This window comes from Cydia strobilella, chromosome 27 (genome assembly GCF_947568885.1).
Source record: "Cydia strobilella chromosome 27, ilCydStro3.1, whole genome shotgun sequence".
Lineage (NCBI taxonomy): Eukaryota > Metazoa > Arthropoda > Insecta > Lepidoptera > Tortricidae > Cydia > Cydia strobilella.
In genome coordinates, this window is record NC_086067.1 from 6,440,961 (window position 1) to 6,465,659 (window position 24,699).

General features: G+C 37.2%; 3 protein-coding genes across 3 annotated transcripts in view; 1 reads left to right on the forward strand and 2 right to left on the reverse strand.

Moving 5' to 3' along the window:
* Window positions 1-24,699, reverse strand: part of LOC134753608 (putative fatty acyl-CoA reductase CG5065) — a 416,745-nt gene that overhangs the window by 209,347 nt on the left and 182,699 nt on the right. The window lies entirely within an intron of this gene.
* LOC134753609 (glucose-1-phosphatase-like) overlaps window positions 1-24,699 on the forward strand; it is a 147,872-nt gene that overhangs the window by 61,720 nt on the left and 61,453 nt on the right. The gene's annotated exons all lie outside the window — the stretch shown is intronic.
* On the reverse strand, window positions 1,346-20,795 carry LOC134753562 (lachesin). Its single transcript, XM_063689471.1, has 10 exons — window positions 20,651-20,795; window positions 19,166-19,284; window positions 16,681-16,803; window positions 15,476-15,632; window positions 14,446-14,545; window positions 11,326-11,482; window positions 10,585-10,691; window positions 9,221-9,360; window positions 6,257-6,377; window positions 1,346-4,853 (listed from the first exon to the last, which is right to left on the reverse strand). The coding sequence occupies exons 1-10, from the start codon at window positions 20,697-20,699 to the stop codon at window positions 4,832-4,834; spliced, it is 1,095 nt and encodes a 364-aa protein (XP_063545541.1). The 5' UTR covers window positions 20,700-20,795; the 3' UTR covers window positions 1,346-4,831.

Here is a 24,699-nt window from a genome sequence, read left to right on the forward strand (position 1 = left end):
AAAAATCTATATGCATCCTCCTAAGGCCAGGCCGCCCCAATTTTGAGGTTTTGCCACAGTAATTGCCGCGCACCGCTACGGAACGGACGCCTGCACGCACTTGCGTTTTGTTAGAGATTGAATCTTCTATACCTAATACTATTATATATTCTATGCTGTGCATACAAATGAAAAACCCAAAATTTGCCACTGAAATGTGTATCTATAGTGCAGGGAATAGAGTTGATTATTATTTGTTTGAAAATTTAACAAAACAAGAAATGCAACTGTTCCAATTGAATATGGTTTAAATTTCATCGAACTAAAGAAGTACTATATTTAGGACCTTGGGCCTCAAGGGCCTGAGACTCTTTGATAGAGAAAGATAGTCTTATTGCGATTCCTATAAGAGGAAAGAGAAAATAGTGCCATGCTTTGTCTTTATCACCGACCGGGTGGCATCATAGGTAGGCGATGGCGAAATAGAAATTTATAAGAAAGAGAAAAAATCCTATGCTGCCCAAATTTTCTATGAATATTATTTCTCTTACCCCCGGTCGCTCGGTGGCGCGTCTACAACTACTTGTATATACTATATCTTTGTTGGGCCTAAGAGGATATGAGATTCTACAAAACTTGTCAATCCTGTGCAAATAATATCAGACTAAAGAGATTCATTAATGTTACTGATATAGTTACAAAAGGCTTAAAAACGTCGATAGAAAAAAAACTAATACTAACATTTGATAAATAGAGAAAAATCATTAGTTAGCGAAAGGTCTCCGTTTTAGCTTGAGCAAAAATGTGGCGTTCTCAATCAAAAGGTACCACTTTGTAGCTTACCATAGACGAAATTTGCTTGTATCTTTATACAAATAAATTGTCAGAGCATCCTTATGGCAAGCGACAATGTGGTACCTTTTGATTGAGAACGTCACAAATGCTTTCGTACGTTCGAATGTTCTCCTCTACAGGTCGCAATTCTCATGTTTGATTGTTAAATAGATATTTTTGTCGATCCAATTTTTGGAATATTCTTTTGTTTTAAAATTGCTCCCATAAAATTTATTTTGATTTCGCTAATGCCAAATACTGCTGGCCAAACCTAAGGCCCAGCCATACAAATGAAAAATCCAAAATTAGCCACTGAAATTTGAACCTATAATCTAGGAAATAAGAGTTTATTTTGCGTTGGTTGAAAATTTAACAAATCAATGCAAAAGCGACTCTGTTCCAATTGAATATGATTTAAATTTCATCGACCCGAAGAAGTACTATAGGTAGGACATTGGGCGTTACGAGGCTATAATCGCTAAGACAATGTATAACGACGTATTTTTCTCTATTTAACATAAAAAGTCTTACCATTGGATGGAATCAATCAAAATACAGTCAAAATTATGTAAATCTAAAGCTTTTAGTTACATCTTTTCTAAAAATAATACAAAATCGAGAATCTCCCTCATCTTAAAAATCTAAATTACGAAATATACAATACATAAAGAGCAATGTTTGAATTTATTTTATAAATCAAAACAGGAATGGTATTTTGGAAGAATCGGTACCTATGTCATATCAAGATTAATTATTCTATACGCAAAATATGTGGCAAAAAATACTAAATACAAGTTAAAAAATAATTTTGGTAGTACAAAAATCACATACTTTCTTACTGAACAATAATTGAATATTTCCCTCAGTTGTACAAAAACTACAATTCACTTATTACTTCTACTAAATCAATAAGTATAATTAATAATTTTAGAGAACATTCTTTAGAATTATTCATTATTCCTAATACATCGATGTATCTTATCAAGTATTCTTGCCTAAAATTCTTTTTATACTATAGTAGTGTTATAAAAAAATCATTTGTGACGTTCGACGAAAAAAGTCACGCTTATGTCAAGGGGCGCTTATGTCACGTGGCATACCGCATTAGTATTGGAGCGTCGTGTATAATAGCGTAAGCGCGAACCGCCATAAGGTACCTTTCTTCGGGGAACGTCACATTTTATCCGCCGTTGCGATTTTAAAGCTGGCTTTTAAATTATTAAAAAAAGCAGGTGATCTGTGAAATCTTTTACTACATTGACACACGCTATGACTTTTTTACTTTCATATTATAGTATAAAAATAGTACTTAAGGCCGTCATTATATCATATTATTTAACTTTCATTTTGAAATCCTGAAAAGTTCTTCAGAGCCCGACTAAGCTACAGTCCGACAAGAAATTGTAGAAAATTATTGAGGGCGCCACTTCCTACGTAACTGTCACATTTTTGGCGTAAAACGCACATGGCAACAATTTAGCATGGATTTTATTTATTTTCTACTATTTTATGTCGCACTATACATCTGTCCGTGTATAAGGCAAGTTTGGTGTTATCAGAAATTTCGTATTTATGGTATCACTGCCAAACACGGCTGTCAGTTTGTGCAGAGTTAGCTTGGTCGGACTTTACTAAACATTATTAAGAGGTACGTGTATCTACTATAAGCTTTTATATAAATGCGTGTATACTACATGTTACTAAAGTGCTATAGGCAAGTCAACTAGACTTAAGGGCCACCACACACTAGCGTGTTTTGAGCGTCGCCGTATAGTCAGCGCTATAGCAAATAGCGTCGCCGCGCAGCTGCGCCACCTTGCGGTCATATTTGTCGTAATAGACGCGTTTTGTTCCTTTGGTCCGTTTTCATAACTGGCTGCCAAAGAAGATTTATTTTTGTAAACCTTCTGTACTATTATTAGTATACACTTCATATTTTCAAATGATTTCTACGTTTAAGACGGTTATCTGTTAAACAAAAGCCATTGTCTCTTTTGTGCATTATTTTTATTGTGGGTCGGCCTTTGAGTGCCATTGTGTGATGGCGCGTGCCACGGCACGTGCGGCGCTCACACACAATGGGACACAAAGGCCGATCGCTCGCTCAAAAGAGACAATGGCTTTTGTTTAACAGATAATTCATAATTCTTTATTGCAACCATGGTACAGTACAGATGTAAATTATAATTTATTCTGTGACTAGACTCCAACGCTCGGGAGACGCTAGTGTGGTGTTGCTCTAATAGTACAAAAATAAAACCAAATGGTGTCAAATGACAATTGTCAACTGACAACATTGAGTTGTCAAGTAATTCATGTAATAGTCAATTACCATGTGAACAAAAGGCCTAACATGGGGTGTAAGGTACCTAATGGCGGTCGGCGCTTACGTCACGCAGCACCGCATTAGTATTGGAGCGTCTTTAATAATAGCGTAAGTGCCAACCGCCGTAAGGTACCTTTACCTGTGGGACGTCACATGTGTTTTGAACTTTTATGAAGATTTATGACTGAAATTAATTATTTTTATAAATTTGTGATCACTGTTCAGTACAAATACAAAAACACAACCATTATTAAATCTAGAGTTGTATATGTAATACAAAAGAAATACAAGTCATACCGAAATTCTGTTTTACGTATTTTTTACTACTAAGTAGTAGTAAAAACTAAGATTTTTCGTTTTCGTTCTTCAAAAAAGCTTAAGAATTAGTCTACTTTTTGCCATAGAATAGGAAGCAGATAATTTAATAATTTTACATTAACTTCTTTGTAAATGGCACAGTTATTGGTGTTTTAGTGCAATACGCAAATATAAGACACTTAAAACGGCATTTGACATTTGTCAAAATGACAACACACTTATGACACTGAAATTGACAGTATTTTTTTTTGCTGGTGCCACTTTTAAAAACGATCTGCTTAAACAGACGAGGTGTCCAAATTTATCTCTACACGGTTTTCCTTAAGAAAGGTCTGCTAAGATTATTTTGAGCACTTCGGCCGGTTAGAATATTTTACTGCAGACTACTTGGTCCATAGATAAAACCTCTGCATTTGGTATATTATTGTTTTTTTCACGATCATGTGTTTATTATTAAATTTAAATTATCTACCAATTGTGATGTTTCGTTATCCTTAATAATATAGCGATTCTTATTGCATTTGAGTTACTATAACAAATAATTAATATTAATACATTCCTACACTTTAGGGACTAAGGGCCGATACAGGCGGACTGCAACCCAGCTGCAATTTGTATGGGAACTGCATACAAGTTTCCGTCTGTACCGGCCCTAAGATTAGGGTCACACACAAGATTTAATTATAATTTCTTTTCTTTGAAAAGTTGTGAAAATGGGGTACACAAAAGGCCACATTTTTTTTCTGTATAAACCCTAAAATTTAGGTCACACAAGATTTAATGTTATCATTTGTCTTTTCTGTATAAAGTTGTGAAAATGGGGTACACAAAAGGCCACATATTATTTTTCTGTACCGGCCCTAAGATTTGGGTCACACACAAGATTTAATGTTATCATTTGTCTATTTTGTGAAAATGGGGTACACAAAAGGTCACAATTTATTTTTCTGTACCCGCCCTAAGATTTGGGTCACACACAAGATTTAATGTTATCATTTGTCATTTCTGCGAAAATGGGGTACACAAAAGGACAATATTGACGCTCGAAAGCTCTAAAGTAAGGACGCTGACCACGAATAATTCTGTACATTGACCCGCCTGAGGAATCTCCGCTGACCCACCCATGTTGTCAGCGGTATATGTACCCGGGTTAACTTTTTATTACTTGTCCACTGAAGTGACCTTTTCTGAAATTTGACCCTTAACTTTAAAACAAACAGTTATTGTTTGCGAGAACCACTGTATTAAAGTATAAACTTAGCTGCCATTTTAAACAAATAGAACAGTACTAACGATATGTGTATGTTTGTGTGTATGTTCGTCGCTCTGCTGTATCTGCCGTAGTAGAGCGGATCCGGACGCAGGCCCGGATAGTTAATATCTGGGATTGGCGATTCTGAAAAAAAAAAAGTTTTTTTTAATTGATAGAAATATTTATCGCTGACTGTACATTAGATGCCACGAATATTCGGCAACTATTCGGCCACTTTGCCGAATATTCGATATTCGGCCAAATGTTGCCTATTTTGCCGAACACCGAATATCTGTTGCACCTGCCTAAAAAGAAAAATTACACAATAATAAATAACCAAAAACTAGGTATATTTAATATTTAAAATGTATTCCTGGAAATTTATGAAATACGAAGACCCTTCATTTTGCTGTGAGAAAGGTGCTTGCAAAATGATATACTAATGTACATACAGCTGCAGAAAAGTAACCCTCCTAGCAAAGAAGTTTGTATGCGAAGGTGCTAAGCGAATAGTATTGCTGAGTGTACATTACGTATAAGGCTGCGTTTTGACTAGAGATGCAACGGTAAGTTGTTTGACCGGATACCGGATGTTCGGCCTCATCGGCCGAATATACGGTATCAAACGTACACGTTCAAATTTTAGTGGCAAATTTTGGATTCTTCATTTGTATGTGTCCCGATGTCCTTTTAAAAGGACAAATTGAAATTAGTCGTAGTAGGCGGCGCAGGCGCGGGCATACCGGAATAATGGTTTCTACAAACATGCCACAATAACTACTGATACAAGACATACATACCTTCTTATAGCATGCTTAGCGTAGACAGTCATTATCACGCTATAACCTTGTCTTATCTTACGTCCACGGACGAATTAAGTGAACATTCCGCTCACCAAAGTCCACAGATCTAATAAACAAACACCGGATGGACGGGGGCAAAAGTGCACCAGTGCTAGTGATTAATTAAAAATCGACTTAATTTATCGACATCGTAAAAAACAATACAAAGTTTGAATACATTTAATTGTGTGCAAACCTCTTTCATTTATACTTATTACAAGTATAAAGAACGAATATCTGACATTGACGGTGTCGAGTGACAAGTATTGAATTTACTTTAAATAATTAATTCAGTACAACAATATTTTTCAGCATTCCGATTAATTACATAATGGATATTGTCGCCCAGGCGACGAAGATTAAAGTCTGAAAATGTGGAAAAATGTTGATTGTATTTTATGAAAATTATATAAAATATTAAAAAGGTTAATTGCTCATAAAGTTTATTTATGTGTATGTAGTTTTCTTCTTAATTCTTATTCTTAAAATCACACAACGGTTGTACGTCATTTTTATCGATATCAAGTAATAAAATTAATTTAATTTGTCCTCGCACTTTTAAACGTCAGTTCAGATTTGCCCCCATCAATCCGGTGTTTGCTAATAAATCGAAGTCAGGTAACATTCCGCCCACCAAAATCCACAAAACTAATTGATGTCCGAAGTCGTGCTATGAACATCAGTGCTATATATAACTATACATACCTCCTTAAAACGTGCGTAGCATATAATCCACACATGAGCAGCGCTGAAGGAGCGAGCGAGGCGGCGCCGCCGCCGTACCGCGTCTGCCCGCAGGCGGGCGGGCACACCGGGATTATGGTTTCTACAAACATGCCACAATAACTACTGTCAAAATGGCTACTGACGTCAAAAATTACAACCGACTTCCAAAAGGCATAATTGTTAAAATAAAAACGCACAGAGTAGCCACCGAACAAACGGTATAATACTCTGGGGTGCTAGTACGGACGCACACCAGCTCTTTGTTAGTCAAAAGGAATGTATACGTATCTTGACCAACACGCAAATACCTAACAGCTGCCGTCCGCATTTTGAACGACATAAAATTCTTACTTTACCAAGTATCTACATAATGGAAGCGGCAATGTTCGTTAGGAATCACCCGAACTTATTCCCATTGCAAAAAATCATATCAAACAGACTTAATCCTAAACAAAATAAAATCCAGTACTTCTTACCAATCTCGAAACTAGCTATGTACAGAAACGGTCCTTATTGTAGATGCGTCATCATAGCAAACAAACTACCCGAAATATATCGCATTGTATAACTTCTTAATTTAATTAATATTGTTTTGACATACCTTTGCTTTGCATGAACTATCTTAGCTTTAAATTATATTAATTATTTTGATTTTCGCTAGAATTGTAAGTACCTATCTGTTAGCATTTTGTGCCCTATCAGGGTGTCATGTACTTACCAACTACCTGTAACTAACATCTTTTGTAATGCACATGACATGTAATGTTGAATAAATATAAACACGGCATACAGGCAATGAATAATTTTAAAAACGCACTTTAAAATGGCTCAAAAAGACAAACTTGACAACCATATCACGATTTGTCGACCGTTTTGGCCTAGTGGGTAGTGACCCTGCCTATGAAGCCGATGGTTCTGGGAACAAATCCCGGTAAGGACATTTAATTGTGTGATGAGCACGGATATTTGTTCCTAAGTCTTGGAATCAAGAATCAAATGTTTTATTCGTTAAAAACTGTAATAGATGTCATATATTAAAGAAAAAGTCCACCACTGGAGGGCTTCGTCACTTTTTCTTTAATATATGACATCTATTACAGTTTTTAATTTATATATAGTATTGTGACTACTTTAAAAAACACAAATCAAAATATTTAATAAAATAATTGTATTTGTTCTCAAACTTGTTTTATTCGTGATAAACTCAAAACTAAAATTACATACAGAAGTATAACTAAAACTATAAGCATTTATAAAATAGGTAGGAGTTTAAAGTTTACCACGAAAATGGTCTCGCCTCAGCATAATGCCGACCCGAAAGTCAGCGCTGATCTTCCGGCAAGACCATTTTGGGCCACGAGTCTTGGGTGTTTACTATGTACATATATATAACATATGTCGTTGTCAAGTCTTAGCCTGAGTAATATTATGTTATAACAAACAAGTTACAAACCTAGGTTTTTTGGTTTATCAAATGAGAACTTTTGGAAGTCGGTTGACAAAAACATGCTAAAATAACACTGTAAATTACTGAAACTTTACCAAGCAGAAACGTCTGCAAATTTTTTAATATACTTCAGCAGGGGCATTCCATGAGAATGTCGCTTACGTAACGCCAGGCCTATGGAACTCTCCACGCGAACTCGGATTTATACCTACGACTCGCTTCCCGCCGGCGGTACTAAAGCTAAAGCTAGCCACACGCACGTCACCGAGCGCTATGTCAAAGAAATGCACAAACACAGTTTGTAGTGTGGATGGATGGAGAAGCTACAAAACAAATAAAAAATATAGTTTTTTCCTCTTTCGACGGATGAGGAAAAGTAAGTAGACATTCTCAATATTAGGTATAGTTAACTGAGCTCGTTCACTTACGTACTAACAATGGCATTATGTTAAACAAAAGCCATTATTTCTTGTGTGAGCGCTTGGCCTTTTTGTGCCTGAGGCTCACAGACAATGGCCACGCGCGCAGGCACAAAGGCCACGTGCATTATTTGTACGATACTTACAAGCTACGTTGGTACTATTAAATTGTTTTAATAAAGATGTAGGTAATGTTTTTACGACACATTTATAGCTAGATATCTACCTAAGACAACTAAGTGTTTGAAAGAAGCGTCGGGAACCCTAGCGTTGTGTCGGCGCGCGCGGTGCGGGGAGCGGCCCGCCGAAGGTCACTCCATTGTATTTTTGTGTAGGTATAAAAACGGTAGGTATTTTCGTTTTCTTTGAAAGATGAGTATCTGTTCGTAAGAACTATTATATAATCTGTGGTAACGCCACTCTTCTTATACTTCTAAAAATGCTCAGAAAGTGAAATTAGGTCACGTAATATTTCATGACTTGGCTAACAAATTCGCAGTATTTCACGGATTTAACTGACGTAGCTGCCATACAAGACAAAAGCGTTACGTAAGCGACAAAGTAGTGAAATGCCCCAAAAGCAAAGGGAAATTCCTAATGGAACCACGGGTTTACATCACTAGCGATAGTAGCGATTGAAAATAAAAAAACTCAAAGTAAATGATGTTATGGACAATAAAAAAAATGAAAAATGGTTTTATTTTTCATAAGCAGATTAGCAACACTGAAACAGTTTCGACTAGTTGAAATACCAAATATTTAGAATTACAAGCCAATAGGGAATATTACGCGAAACTCTGCGTAGGGGGCGCCACTACCACAATCTGAAAGTATCGTGAAACAATAAAATTTCTTTATGTAACATCTCTGTCACGTGTCTCTGTAGCGAATTTTCGGTTTCCCGGTAGGTCCTCTCTAAGCAAACCGCCTTTCAGGTTTTTGACAAGTTTTCAAAAATAATAAAATATGACATTGATGCATCAAGGAATTTCGATTTTCTTGTTTCGCGACTCTCAGATAGTGGTAGCGGCGCCCCCTACGCAGAGTTTCGCGTAATATTCCGTATAGAATACATACCGAATAATTCGACATGCCCCTCGTCCGTGCCCAGCTTGTTGGTGGCCTTGCAGGTGAACATGCCGTACTGCCGCTTCTCTATGGTGATGACGCGGAGTGTCGTGTCGGTGAACTCGTCGGCGGTCGCGAAGTGGGAGATGCTGTGAGGAATATCTAAATTGTAGTTGTTGCGGCTCCTACCAATGGAGGGGAAGTGGGGAACATACACCGCTAAACTAGTTGGCCCATCTACCGCTCCCCCCGCCGCCTATAGACGCCTAGCGAGCCACTTGGCTCTGAGATACACGCTCGTGTGCGCGTCATACACGCAATATATTTGTCTCATACATACATTTAATCTTAAGTACCTTTGTGGAACCAGAATTAGAAGCTGTTTTTAAGTATCTGCGAATTTTATTTAATACTCAAGACTCCAAGCTTGAACAGTAGTTTTTAGGGTTCCGTATCAAAAGGGTCAAAACGGGATCCTATTACCAAAGAGAATATATAGGATAGAGAGGTACTGTCATAGTAAATTTTGTACTCACAGCTATGGAAGGTAGAGGTAAGGAAATGAATCTTTATGTATCAAAAAGTGACAGTAAAAAACAGTAAATAGGCGGCGCCACCATACACTGAAGTACCTAGACCATCATACACCTAGTATTTATATAGATGTGCACCCGTGCGACCGTGAGGGACAGAACATACGCAATGCGACAAAATTAAAAACACGTTTTAACATTCCTGACAACATACCAGAAACAACCTACGTAATTTGGTCGGGTTATTTGCTGCCCCTTCCCCATTTCATCTCTACATTATTATACCACTATGGTTCATGTCATAGAGTCTCCTATATATTACAATACTGTTTGGTCTCAGAGCCTACCTAGCGCCACCGGAGAGATTAGGAACTATTATTTAAAGCTGAAAGTGGTCACTTTTGCAACAATTTTGCCATAAGAGATTGGCATCCTTTCTATACCATCCATAGTCACAGCAAAGAGGATATAATAGAATAGAGCGGTACTGTCATACTAAATTTTGTAACCACAGTAAATTCACTACGATAAAATGTATTTAAATATGGATAAATGTTTTTTTATTTATTTGCATTAATTATTTTTATATGATTTTGACCCATGTTCTTTCACTGATATGCGTTAAAATTGTTAAATAACAAACGAAACCGTCAATGCCCTCTATCCGAAAGTAGGCCAAAGGTAGTGGCGTCATCTGATCGAGAATCAAATTTTCTTGATTTTCGAGGCATCATTTTTCCTTAGACTGCATCCATCTATTACGGAGTTATATCTATCTTTGCTATTACTAAGACTCCGCTGTCCGTCTGTCTGTCACCAGGCTATTCGTACTATATTTACCTGTAGTGCTGGTTGTTGGCAATCTGGAACTCTCCTTTGAGCCAAACGATGGCGGGGGGAGGATACGCCTCCACGTGGCACTCCAAATCCATATCGTATTGCAGAGCCTGGAATAACAAACCACTGTTAATAAGAGATTTTGGCAAAATAAATAAATTACGTAGTGACAGTCTGGCAAAAAAGAGTAGAAATTGAAGTGGCAACACTGTAGTGTCGTCCCGTTTTTCTTAGATTGATTTGAAAGGGACGACACTAGTGTTGCCACTTTTTAATTTCGACTCTTTTTTGCCAGACTGTAATTTCTTCTTTTTTACTTTTTTTATTTAGGTAAACAAACAGTCACTACAAGAGAAACTTAAATTTAGAAGTTTTAACAGCTCTTTGAATTACTTATATAATAATTCAAGTCTTGGAGACCCTTTACATCTCTAAGGATTATTTGATGATCGTTTTTTAGGGTTCCGTACCCAAAGGGTAAAAACGGGACCCTATTACTAAGACTCCGCTGTCCGTCTGTCTGTCACCAGGCTGTATCTCATAAACCGTGACAGCTGTCCAGTTGAAATTTTCACAGATGATGTATTTCTGTTGCCGCTACAACAAATACTTAGAACAGAATAAAATAAATATTTAAATGGGGCTCCCATACAACAAACGTGATTTTTTTGCCGTTTTTTGCGTAATGGTACGGAACCCATCGTGCGCGAGTCCGACTCGCACTTGTCCGGTTTCTTGACTAACCTGTCCAAGCCTGGGCCTCGGGACGGTGATGACGGGCGCAAACTCGATCTCCAAGTTGATATTACGACGAGCGCCCTTGCCGACGCCGTTTTCTGCCACACAGTAGTAAGTGCCGCGGTCTTCTTTATGTACGGCGGCGATTTTGAACGTGTTGCCTCTGAAAATAATACGTTTATCCCCTTTAAATTAAACAAATGTGCCATTTTCAACCAAAAGGGTACTTATTGTCGCTTGTCAGTAAGGCGCTATTTCCATATAGCTTCAATTAGAAATCAACCTTATCGACAAGCGACAATGTTTTTTTTTATACCACGACGGTGGCAATCAAGCATACGGCCCGCCTGATGGTAAGCAGTCACCGTAGCCTATGGACGCCTGCAACACCAGAGATATTACATGCGCGTTGCCGACCCTTTAAAAACCTGTACACTCCTTTTTTGAAGTGTGGTATCTTTTGGTTGAAAACGTCACAAATTAATTAGCAGAAATTTAATTAATTAATTAATTAAATGTAATTAAAAGTGATACAGGTAAGTAATTTCCAAATTATATTATGCGTAAATTTTGTATGAAAAAGTCGGCACACTTGGGGTTCAATACAAATCGTGATATTTGCGTCATTTAAAATATTATAGGGACATTCTTTTAAATAACATAGGGATATTCTTACACAAATTGGCTAAGTCCCACGGTAAGCTCAAGAAGGCTTGTGTTGTGGGTACTCAGACAACGATATATATAATACTTATACAAATACTTAAATACATAAAAAACATCTATGACTCAGGAACAAATATCTGTTGTTCATCACACAAATAAATGCCCATACCGGGATTCGAACCCAGGACCATCGGCTTCACAGGCAGGGTCACTACCCACTAGGACAGACCGGTCGTCAATTTTTTAGCGTCAAATTTAGCGTATATATTAACCCCCTTGATCATAAACGTCTACCAAAGAGAGGAAAAAACGTACCTCAAAAATCGCGAAAATTTGATTCTCGATCAGATGGCGCCACTAGTTTTGGCCTACTCTCGTATAGAGGGCGTTGACGGTTTCGTTTGTTATTTATAATTTTAACGCATATCAGTGAAAGAACATGAGTCAAAATCATATAAAAATAATTAATGCAAAATAAAAAAATCATTTATCCATATTTCAATACATTTTAACGTATTTTTATAAATCTTCATTTTTAGTTTTAAAGTATGTCGATAGATGGCAGTGAAATTACAGTGGTTACAAAATTTACTATGACAGTACCGCTCTATCTTATTATATCCTCATTGATAATACTTATACAAATACTTAAATACATAAAAAACATCCATGACTCAGGAACAAAAAATATCTGTTGTTCATCACACAAATAAATGCCCATACCGGGATTCGAACCCAGGACCATCGGCTTCACAGGCAGGGTCACTACCCACTAGGCCAGACCGGTCGTCAATTTTTTAGCGTCATATTTAGCGTATATATTAACCGCCTTGATCATAAACGTCTACCAAAGAGAGGAAAAAACGTACCTCGAAAATCGCGAAAATTTGATTCTCGATCAGATGGCGCCACTAGTTTTGGCCTACTCTCGTATAGAGGGCGTTGACGGTTTCGTTTGTTATTTATAATTTTAACGCATATCAGTGAAAGAACATGAGTCAAAATCATATAAAAATAATTAATGCAAAATAAAAAAATCATTTATCCATATTTCAATACATATTAACGTATTTTTATAAATCTTCATTTTTAGTTTTAAAGTATGTCGATAGATGGCAGTGAAATTACAGTGGTTACAAAATTTACTATGACAGTACCGCTCTATCTTATTATATCCTCATTGATAATACTTATACAAATACTTAAATACATAAAAAACATCCATGACTCAGGAACAAAAAATATCTGTTGTTCATCACACAAATAAATGCCCATACCGGGATTCGAACCCAGGACCATCGGCTTCACAGGCAGGGTCACTACCCACTAGGCCAGACCGGTCGTCAATTTTTTAGCGTCATATTTAGCGTATATATTAACCGCCTTGATCATAAACGTCTACCAAAGAGAGGAAAAAACGTACCTCGAAATCGCGAAAATTTGATTCTCGATCAGATGGCGCCACTAGTTTTGGCCTACTCTCGTATAGAGGGCGTTGACGGTTTCGTTTGTTATTTATAATTTTAACGCATATCAGTGAAAGAACATGGGTCAAACTAATATAAAAATATTTAATGCAAATAAAAAAATCATTTATCCATATTTAAATACATTTTAATGTATTTTTATAAATCTTCATTTTTAGTTTTAAAGTGTGTCGATAGATGGCAGTGAATTTACAGTGGTTACAAAATTTACTATGACAGTACCGCTCTATCTTATTATATCCTCTTTGCGTCTACTAAAGCTGACAAGCCGCTAATAATCGTTTGTCCCTTTCCGAAGCGGCTTTAGCGGCTTGTCAACTTTAGTAGACGCATAGAGTAACTTATACTAGAGCGGTACTGTCATAGTAAATTTTGTAACCCCAGTAAATTCACTGCCATCTGTCGACACACTTTAAAACTAAAAATGAAAATTTATAAAAATACGATAAAATGAATTTAAATATGAATAAATGATTTTTTTTATTTGCATTAATTATTTTTATGATTTTGACCCATGTTCTTTCACTGGTATGCGTTAAAATTGTTAAATAACAAACGAAACCGTCAACGCCATCTATACGACAGTTGGCCAAAGCTAGTAGCGCCCTCTGAACGAGAATCAAATTTTCTTGATTTTCGAGGCACGTTTTTTCCTTAGACTGTATCTATCTATTACGGAGTTATATCTTTCTTTGGTAGACGTGTATGAAGGGTTAATCTGTGAACTAATAATACCTATAAACTGAGACAAATGTCATATAAGAAGGAAAAAATTACGAAAGCCTCCAGTGTCCAGAGCTGTAATCGAACTAGCGTCCCCCGTTTACCGGACAGGTGCCTAAACCGCTCGGCTATTCGGTCACAGTCCGGTCCCATTCAGTTTATAGTTTAAACAGTAGTGTCTACTTGAAAAAACACAAATTTAAATATTTTCATAGAAAATAATTTAATTTGTTCTTAGAGTATATAATACCTGTAAATCGATCCGCCGGTCGGCAAGATGGCGTTGTTCTCGCGACGCCACGAGACCTTCGCTGGCGGGAACCCACCGGCGTAACATTCCATCAGAGCACCTAGAATAATACAACTTTGTTAATTTACTACATATTAGAGAAGATTGCGCTTTTTAGGGTTCCGTACCCAAAGGGTAAAATGGGGATCCTATTACCGACTCCTCTGTCAGTCTGTCTGTCACCAGGCTGTATCTCATGAACCGTGATAGGGGTGATGTCCTGATACTATTAGAAGTATTAGAGCAAATTAAATTATTTTCAGAAAATATTTTAATTTGTTTTTATTTAAAGTAGAAAAGTTAAACCAAGAAAGGTACTACACTACTATATAAAATTATGAACTGAAATAAATGTCATATACTAAGAAAAAGTGATCAAGGCCTCCAGTGGAATCCTCCTGGAATCGAACCAGCGTCCTCTGCTATCGCGGCAGGTGCCTGTGCCATTCGGTCACCGGGCCATAGGTCGAATTTTTCCAAGTATATGCACTTCATACTGAAGGCTAAGGCGCCCCCTGGCCATCCCTAAGGTAGAACAGTATGGTTCGACCTTCTAACTGAATCATCCATATGATCCCAAGGGGGTCCCTTTGTCACCAAAGTCATAATGTAATGATTGTCAGATCATCATTAGTCATAATTCTGAAACCGTTAACTTTACAGTTTTTTCGTTAGGTTATCCTATAGATAGGTTAGGTTAGTTTTATGGCAATCCTGAAAAGTTACGCGTTTCTGAGAAAAACCAAATTATGACTAACGAAAATGTGGACAAACAATACATTATGACGTAAAACTATATGGGAAACAATAGACCCGTGCTAAATAAATGTGACGTTTTCAACCAAAAGGTACCACATTGTCGCTTGTCGATAAGGTTGATTTCAAATTAATGCTATATGGAAATAGCGCCTTATTGACAACCGACAATAAGTACCCTTTTGATTGAGAATGGCACAAATAAATAAGAAATATGACGTTTTGTTCAACTTACTTTCCCCTTCGCTAGCGACGAGATTCCTTGTGGAATTGTCAGAGATGATGGGCGGTGTTCGGACCTGCAGTTCCACTTCCGCTGTGATCTTGTTCGAGGCTGAAATGATGACCTGGCACTGGTACCAGCCGGCGTCCGTCTCTTGGATATCTTTGACCTGACGAAACAAGTTAAATTGGTTACAAAAACCCAAGAATGAGGGCTAACGCGTATGAATTCGCCGCTAGGGGCGCTAGTGTAGATGGTGGTCTTTTCCATAGTTCGAAATGTCAAATGTCACTTGTCACTTCAATGACTGACAGCTGTTCTTTAGTCTTTTGGACCACCATCAACAGAGGCGCCAACTGGTGAGCAAAAAACGATAACCCTCATTACATAAGGCACTTGGGGTGCACTGAGTTCAGCTAACGGAGTTTTTTAAAAATCGTAGCGCTTTATTAGATCATAATAGGGTCCTAGTAGGGTCCATGATTGTACTCACTTTATTTTAAGAACATCTGTAATACCATGGTTGCAACGAATAAATGAAATGAAATGAAATGAAATGAAATAATATGGCTGCCAAAAAAGTATGAATAACAATATTGAGGCCTTTCTCTAGTAACTCAATTGATTCGAAACCAAACATTCAAATATACGTAACGCAGTTTTCGAAGGTTTTTGATAATTTTTAAAAATAAAATAATGTTTCCTTTAAGGCGGTTCCCTGAGACAGAAGGCGAAAAATCTCCTTACATGATCATGTTTTTCTAAGAGGCGTTGATATTCGTAGACGTGGAAAAAATATATGTAGTTCTTGACTATATCATCTTTAATAACATAGCTTCCGATACACGAATTATGACACTTCGCTCGACACAATTAATTCCCAAAGTAACCTCTAACTCGGACTTTTAATCCAACTTTACTCGGTTATTTATTATGTAATACTATAAACAAAAAAAGAAGAAAAAACAATCTTAACTTAAATAGTAATTTCATATCTTTCGAATTTCGATATTGTAAGGTAACGTTTTTAAAATAAATAAAAATCGACAAAATTCGATCAAAATGGACACTTGGCGCGCATGATCTTTCCCGTTCTTTCTTGCGAAATGTGACAGTGACAGCGGCAAACCGATGGAACGGCCTTAAAGTTTCGAGGTACTCTCCCTCCAGGGCCCATTCATTCTTTCCACACTGTATATGAACTGGTGGATACTTACCGATAAAGTGTAAGTGGCAGAGGCCGCATCATACCGCAGCGAGAACCTAGAGTCTCGGATGATCAGACCGGAGTTGTATGACAGAGGCAGAGCTTCGGTGGTCTTTATCCGGTCGAATCTTAACTGAAACCAAACAAGTTTAAGGTTAGATCCCAACTTCGAAGAATCCAAACTAGGTCCATGGTCCCAGCGCGCACAGGTTGTTTGGGTTCATCCACTAATTACGTCACACGAATTTCGAGGTTTTTTGACCCCTCCCCCCCTCCTTGTCACACTTGGTCACATTTGGCAAATCCCACCCCCCCTGGTGTGACGTCACATTTTTTCAATGAAATCGGCAAATCGAATTAAGTATTATTAATATTTTATCAAAATACTTTTAACAACAGAAATATTAGCAATTTTATAACCCAAAACTGATTAGGAGAGAAAATTAAACGAATAAAAACGATTATCGTTCCAAAAACTTGTTATTTAACTGTACAGCGAATAAAATAATTTAAATAAGTTAAAGTGACGTCACAAAGTTTTTGACTTCCCCTCCCCCTTGTCATATGTCAAATTTTCTTGACCCCCCCCCCCTAACCGTGTCATGTAATTAATGGATGACGTAACTGGTGACCGAAGAGCTGGCGGCTTCCTTGCACAACGTATCAGCATTGCGATACAGAGGAAATGCCGCCAGCATCCTTGGTGCAATGCCTCAAGGGCCTATTTTATATTTAAGCCAGTTATTCATTTAGTTTAGTACTTGTACAGTTACTGTAATATCTCTGGGTGTGCTATCAAAATTGTTGCACTTTTCTTGTTCTAACTCTAGTAAAGGCACTCAAGTGTAAAGTTGGATAGTCTAGTCTAGATGACTTATTTCACTTTGATAGGACCAAAGATGTGCCTCGAAAATCACGAAAATTTGATTCTCGATCAGATGGCGCCACTAGTTTTGGCCTACTCTCGTATAGAGTGCGTTGACGGTTTCGTTTGTTATTTAACAATTTTAACGCATATCAGTGAAAGAACATGGGTCAAAATCATATAAAAATAATTAATGCAAATAAAAAAATCATTTATCCATATTTCAATTCATTTTAACGTATTTTTATAAATCTTCATTTTTAGTTTTAAAGTATGTCGATAGATGGCAGTGAATTTACAGTGGTTACAAAATTAACTATGACAGTACCGCTCTATCTTATTATATCTTCAATGGACTAAACAGAGATACCTATACCTATACCTACTAATATAGATAATATTAAGTATCACATTTGAAATCGTTATTCTACGCAGTTTAAATAACGTCCTTCATAAAGGACCGCCTATTTAAAGCCCAACCAAATGTCATTTTAATATCACAATTCAAGCATAACGCAATAAAAATACCAACTATAACTTCCTTTCCACAGAAAAGGTCCTAAATGCGTACTAATTCTTCACACATAAGACCTTGTCGTATTAGGGGTATGATCAAAATTCAATGGTGCCAGTGGCCCCCTATAGAAAGCAGTGATGCGTTGACGGTGACCCTAGTCATTGACAATGTTTGAGTTACAATAGAATCTTGATTGTGTGTTTGTCTTCAAATTGAACATGGGGGTACGGCAAGGAGTGACTTTAGTGTCTTTTAATATAGGAGTTTAGTTCGTTGGAATGTACCTACAGCACAGAATAAATGATAGTACTAAGTACATGGCCTTTTATGTCGTCATGACATCTCACCGGCAGATTAGATGGCGCTGATCGCCGCACATTCGCCGCCGCAGTCGCGTTCAGTTTTAAAATAAGGCCGTGTCGTAAAGCTGCGTTCGTTCGTGGCCCTCAAAATGGTCTCGCCGGAAGATCAGCTCTGACTTTTGGGTTATCATTATGCTGAGGCGAGGCTATTTTTATATTTATATTTCTTTGCTGTTTTTATACTTTTGTATGTTATAGTTTATCACGAATAAATGCAATGATTTCTGATTTCTGATGTACAGAAGGTTCACTCCCTAACAACGTCACACCCCCACAATTCTAGCAAACACGAACACAACTAGGTTACGTTGTTTTATCACAGAGTTCCCATGGCCACCTCTTGTGTCCATCATCAGATTATCTCGATGACACCATAATGTCCTGACCACTAGACCACCAGGCCACGGCGGTACCCGTCCCAAATTCTCTGGTGGTGGCGCCTTTGACCAACTCTAAGGGCGAGCAGTGTGTGCTTGCACCTCCTATACGAATCTTTTACTAGATTACGGTATAGCGAGAGAGATGGTGCTGCCATCTATCCAACTAGGGAACAAATCAATCTTTTTATGAAATATTTTTCATTTTCCTTCACACTTTTCGGGCCACCTCGGTCACCGGTGGACTTGGTCACTTTTTCTTTAGTGTATGATATCTATTTCAGTTTATATTTTTCTTTCAACAAAAAGAGACGTCAAGGAACTGTGATAGGGACTTACATTCAATGTGAGAGGTGTCTATAGTTGAAACTTACCCATAGCACAGGATATTCTTGTGCGTAGTGAACGGAGCATTCTAATTCCACCTGGCTGCCAATGTCCCTGATTTGCTCTTGAGTTATGTGAGAGATTGTCGGTGTCCGTTGCCCCCATGCTGGAATAAAAGTACAACGTCGTCATAATTTTTTTCATTATGAAAGTCAAGTGAAATGACATATTTTTATAGCATACGCAGAACAAGTGTTATTTATACATCATAATTTCATAGAAGTTTGACATTTAAAATAACACTTGCACTGCATGTGCTTTAAAAATCGTTGCAGACTTTTTTTGGTGTAACTAGCACCACATAGATTTTGTAAATAGCTGCTTGCCTGTAATTACAAATAAAAAAAAAATGCATTTTACTTTCATATTGATGTTAAATATATAAGCAACCTAACTTAAAGCGAGGTTTAGACTAGCAAGAACTTGCATCCAATTTTTATTCCATTGCGGTAACTGATCAAACTTTTGAATGTAGTTTACCTTAGTAGTCGCCAATGTAACGTAAATTGCATGCAAGTACTTGCTAGTCTAAACCTCGCTTAAGAAGGAAAATAAATAAAGATAATAATAATATATGTAAATTCACCACTTACATAGGTAAGAGTAAAGTAAAAAGAAGAGGAAAAGTTTGTAAGAATGTGTACCTTTTTAAAGAATGATTCCTATTTTAAAAATGCTTAAAAATAAATCTCACTCATTTTCAGTTATTCATTTGTTTTAAATTGGAACTACTCTAAAACAAACGTTTGCAACATTATCTTCTCTAACAATAATCTACAACTGATAAATAAAGTAAAAGCAGGTGAAAAAAAACATCTTACACCAGTTGTCCACATTTAAATATCAACAAAAGCATAATTGAATAAAAGCTCCAATGATACCATCAAAAAATCACAAGCATTGACACCCTAATTGTCACTATTATTTAACAAATGGGTGATTTAAAAGCTTAACAACCGGTAATTTATTACCTACATCCCTTTATCGCGCTTCGGATCACCCCTAGTATCCTGTTTTTACTCAATGAAGCGGCAAAATGAATCGATAGAAGGGTGGCCGGTCGCGACCCGAAAACGCATTTTACGACATCAATTTTGAGTGGTAAACCTATTATTAGGGCCTAAATTTAATTCGTAACTAGATGAAAGTGTTTTAACGTTCGAAAAGTCCGTTAGACGATGTATTAATAACAGTACGTAGATGATTCATAAACTAAATGTGAATTCTAAATTGATTTTATAAATTTCGTAACTTTAAGCAAAAATTTGGTTGTTTACAAGGTGTTTTCTTAAGAAACGTGATAAAAGGGTGTGTCTGTTAATTACAATACGTGCATGGAACCAAAACAATCGAGTACGCGAACAGCTTTGTGTACGAATTAACAATTACATACCGGTTTTAAGAGTGTTTTTTAACATTAAATGCACACTTTAAGATATGTTTCAATATGTCCCTTAATAGTTTTAACTTACCTTTCGTTGTTAAGCACAGTAATAACGTAATGAATTCATAAGATGCCATTTCACTAATCGTTACACCACAACGCACAACCAAAACTTTCTTAGCCGCTATAGGCGTTATGCCTTATGCCGCTCCCTGCGTTAAAACGAACGAAATTCAAATGAATGGATCACGCGAACGAATGGAAGTGGCAGGCAGGTGTACATTGGGGTTGCTAGTTTAAATAATGACATTTCCCTCGTTATACTGCTACGGGAAATACGGCAAAACCCAAAACGAAGGGGTGATTTAAATAGTCTTACCATTAAAACGTAAATACTAAATAGTTCTACCCAGAACAGGGACTTCTGCGGCCTCTTGTATAAACTAAGAAATAAAGTGGCAACTAACAAACGGACGATTGAAGATGTTGACCAGTAGGTCCTCAAAGATCATCTCGAATTCTCGATAAAGCGGAAACACGTTACAAAATTGACACAATATTATATATTTAAGGTTAGCTGGAAGAGATCCCTTATAGGGATAAGCTCGCTTTTGTACCTGAATTTATATGAATTTCATGTTAACATTTTTTTGTACAATAAAGTGATTTACTACTACTACTACTACTACTAATATGTCTATATTATAGACCTCTTTAATTCCTTTAACGTCTGGCTGGGGCTAGACTGATGTCACTGATGTAATATTTGATTTATTTTAGCTTTCTCAATTACAAGATTTACAAGCCTATCAAATTTAATAAAAATTGGCCAGGAATATTTAAAATACCGTCTACACATATTTTTCGGAATTACATACATACAATCATTTTCAAAATTAAATTTACTTATAATATATTATTTCCATAATTTCGGATTCATGTTGACCTCTAGCAACATTCAGCAATCAAATCCTCAGAACCATTCACATAGCTCTGTGGGTAAAGCAGATGCATTCTTTCATTCGTTTATTTTTAGTTCCCTATTCAAGGTTAGATGGCGCTAAGTTTAATATTTTTTAGTTCCTCTATTCACTACTAGATAGCGTTAAACATAGTGATAGCAAAATAGGAGTTTAGCCCTTCTGTTGCAGAATGTAAAGTAAATTAATTAATAAATTTATCATCTTCTTAAAATATGATAATAGCAGCGGAGCAGGGCTTAAGTTGCCAGTGCTACCGCCGGACTATCTGCGCCGTTTTTATGACCACCGACTTCTGCATATGACATCTGACCCTTGACCCATCAATCTAGAGAGTCTCTTTATGTGTAAGTCAAGACCAAGACTCTTCACTGCTAAATCGTTCGGTGAAACGACTATCGGGACGATTATCGTCGAATCAACTTCCCACGTGGCGGTTATCTCCTCAGCTAAGTCACGTCAAGTTCACGGCTTCTACGAGAATCTCGTCACTGAGGGCAGTGACGTCGAGAAGCACGGCGTTAAGATCGATCTATTAGCATGATGTCAGGCTTATTGGCAATATATTGGTTGATATTGGCAATATTAATTACTAGTGGTTCTGTGAGCTGTATACTTCATAAGCTTTAAAGGTGTAAAATAAAAAAAATATTGCGTTGGGTCATTATCTTATGTTATCACAGCGAACTCCCAATGGTCTTACGTGGCATGGAGACTATCGGTACAGTGCGGACACGCTATATACCTACATCAAAAATCACTTGCGGACACGCTATATACCTACATTAAAAATCACTTGCGTTTCTATGTGTGAACGGCACGTCTGTACTCTCTGTACACGTGGCATGCGTCATTGTGTGAGTAAGTTGAAACAGTACTGAGCGGCCGGCTCTTTTTTTTTTGAACCTGACGGGCTCTATTGCACCTAAGGCAATTAGAGCGGTAGGACTGTGTGGGGGGACGGTAGCCTGTGGAAAATCCAGGACCCTTCCGCATCACACGAGACGGTTTTGCTACGCTGGAATTTAATACTTTTTATAATTTTCATATTCTAGAAATCATAATAAGTATAAAAATTATGCAATCCTTGTAATCAGAGCCGCCTGCTACAGATTTTTTGGAATTGCCGCGTTTTTTCAAGTTCAACTTTCATTAGCCAGACTATTATCGATCAGGGGCTCTGTACGTGTGATGTTGAACATGTTCATTTTAATATTGTCTCCAACAGAACACTTAAAAGTTGATTCACCCAATGACATTAGTTATGTCAAAGATAGATATAACTCCGTAATAGATGGATACAGTCTAAGGAAAAAACGTGCCTCGAAAATCAAGAAAATTTTATTCTCGTTCAGAAGGCGCTACTAGTTTTGGCCTACAGTCGTATAGATGGCGTTGACGGTTTCGTTTGTTATTTAACAATTTTAACGCATATCAGTGAAAGAACATGGGTCAAAATCATAAAAATAATTAATGCAAATAAAAATAATATCATTTATCTATATTTAAATACATTCTATCGTATTTTTATAAATGTTATGTGTACCTACAAAACGCGAGAGTAAAGTGTAATGATTATGTAAACGTGGGTTATCATTGGAGTATACGACAAGACAATAACAGTTCGTTATCTGTATACAGGATGGTGAAAAATCCCTATTATCTATCTATATTGTAGGATAAGAAGTGATTTGCAAAAATTCAACCCCCAAGGGGTTAAAAGGGGCTGAAAGTTTGTATGCGGTACAAGTTTTAGTTAGAAACTTGAAACTTTGTAAAAAGGTATATATACTGGCAAACCCACTTTAGTAGAAAAGGCGCGAAATTCAAATTTTCAATGGGAGGAAAACTCTTTGCGCCTACATTTTTTATATTTGCCGCATTTTTCTAGTGACGGCCTATTACTTACTTAATATAATGAGAAACCCGTGCGTTGGACATTTCTTCTGTCGCAATTTTCGCGCGACGCGTATTTTTTTATTTATACTACGTCGGTGGCAAACAAACATACGGCCCGCCTGATGTTAAGCAGTCTCCGTAGCCTATGTACGCCTGCAACTCCAAAGGAGTTACATGCGCGTTGCCGACCCTAACACTCTTCTCCCTCGTTGAGCTCTGGCAACCTTACTCACCGGCAGGAACACAACACTATGAGTAGGGTGGTAGGGTCTAGTGTTATTTGGCTGCGGTTTTCTGTAAGGTGGAGGTACTTCCCCAGTTGGGCTCTGCTCCAGATCTGGAATGACATCCGCTGTCCTGTGCCCTACCACACAAAGCGAAAGGTCATTCACAGTGCCCATACCTCTCTTTTGGACGTAGTTTAAGGACATACCCCCGGGTCCGGACGTAGTTTAAGGACATACCCGGGTCCACAATCTATGTTCCCTTCTAATTTCCTGGATTTACGCGTCTCTTTTTTTATGTTTATACAATTTACATAACTATTATACAAATTAAAAATAAACTAAACCTATCTTAGCCTATGGAGTCAAAATTATATCTACAAATATCCACAGACATTCTTACACAGATTGACTAAGTCCCACGGTGAGCCAAAGGAGGCTTGTGTTATAGGTACTCAGACAACGGTATATATAGCTTAGAATAAATTTAAAAGTGGAAAAATTACTGCCTTGGGTGAGACTTGAACTCACGGCAGTAATTTTTCCACTTTTAAATTTATTCTAAGCTTAATAGCATCGATCGCAGACGTTTCTGCTTGTTAAAAATTAATTTAGAATGGGTAGCACATCGTAACTGGTGAATTTCCAATATGACTTGGAACTCTAGTGGCCGTTTAAGAAGTGTAACACTCTTACGGTAGATGTCGCTAGGGTCCCCTAGACCCATATAGTGGGAAGATTTGCTGACTATGGATGAGGTCTTGGTGGCTCAGTTGGCAGAGCGCTGGAGTATCTATCCAGAGGCCGTGAGTTCAAGTCTCACCCAAGGCAGTAATTTTTCCACTTTTAAATTTATTCTAAGTTTAATAGCATCGATCGCAGACGTTTCTGCTTGTTAAAAATTAACGATATATATAATATACAAATACATAGAAAACCCCAATGACTCAGACACAAATATCTGTGCTCATCACACAAATAAATGCCCTTACCGGGATTCGAACCCAGGACCATCGGCTTCACAGGCAGGGTCA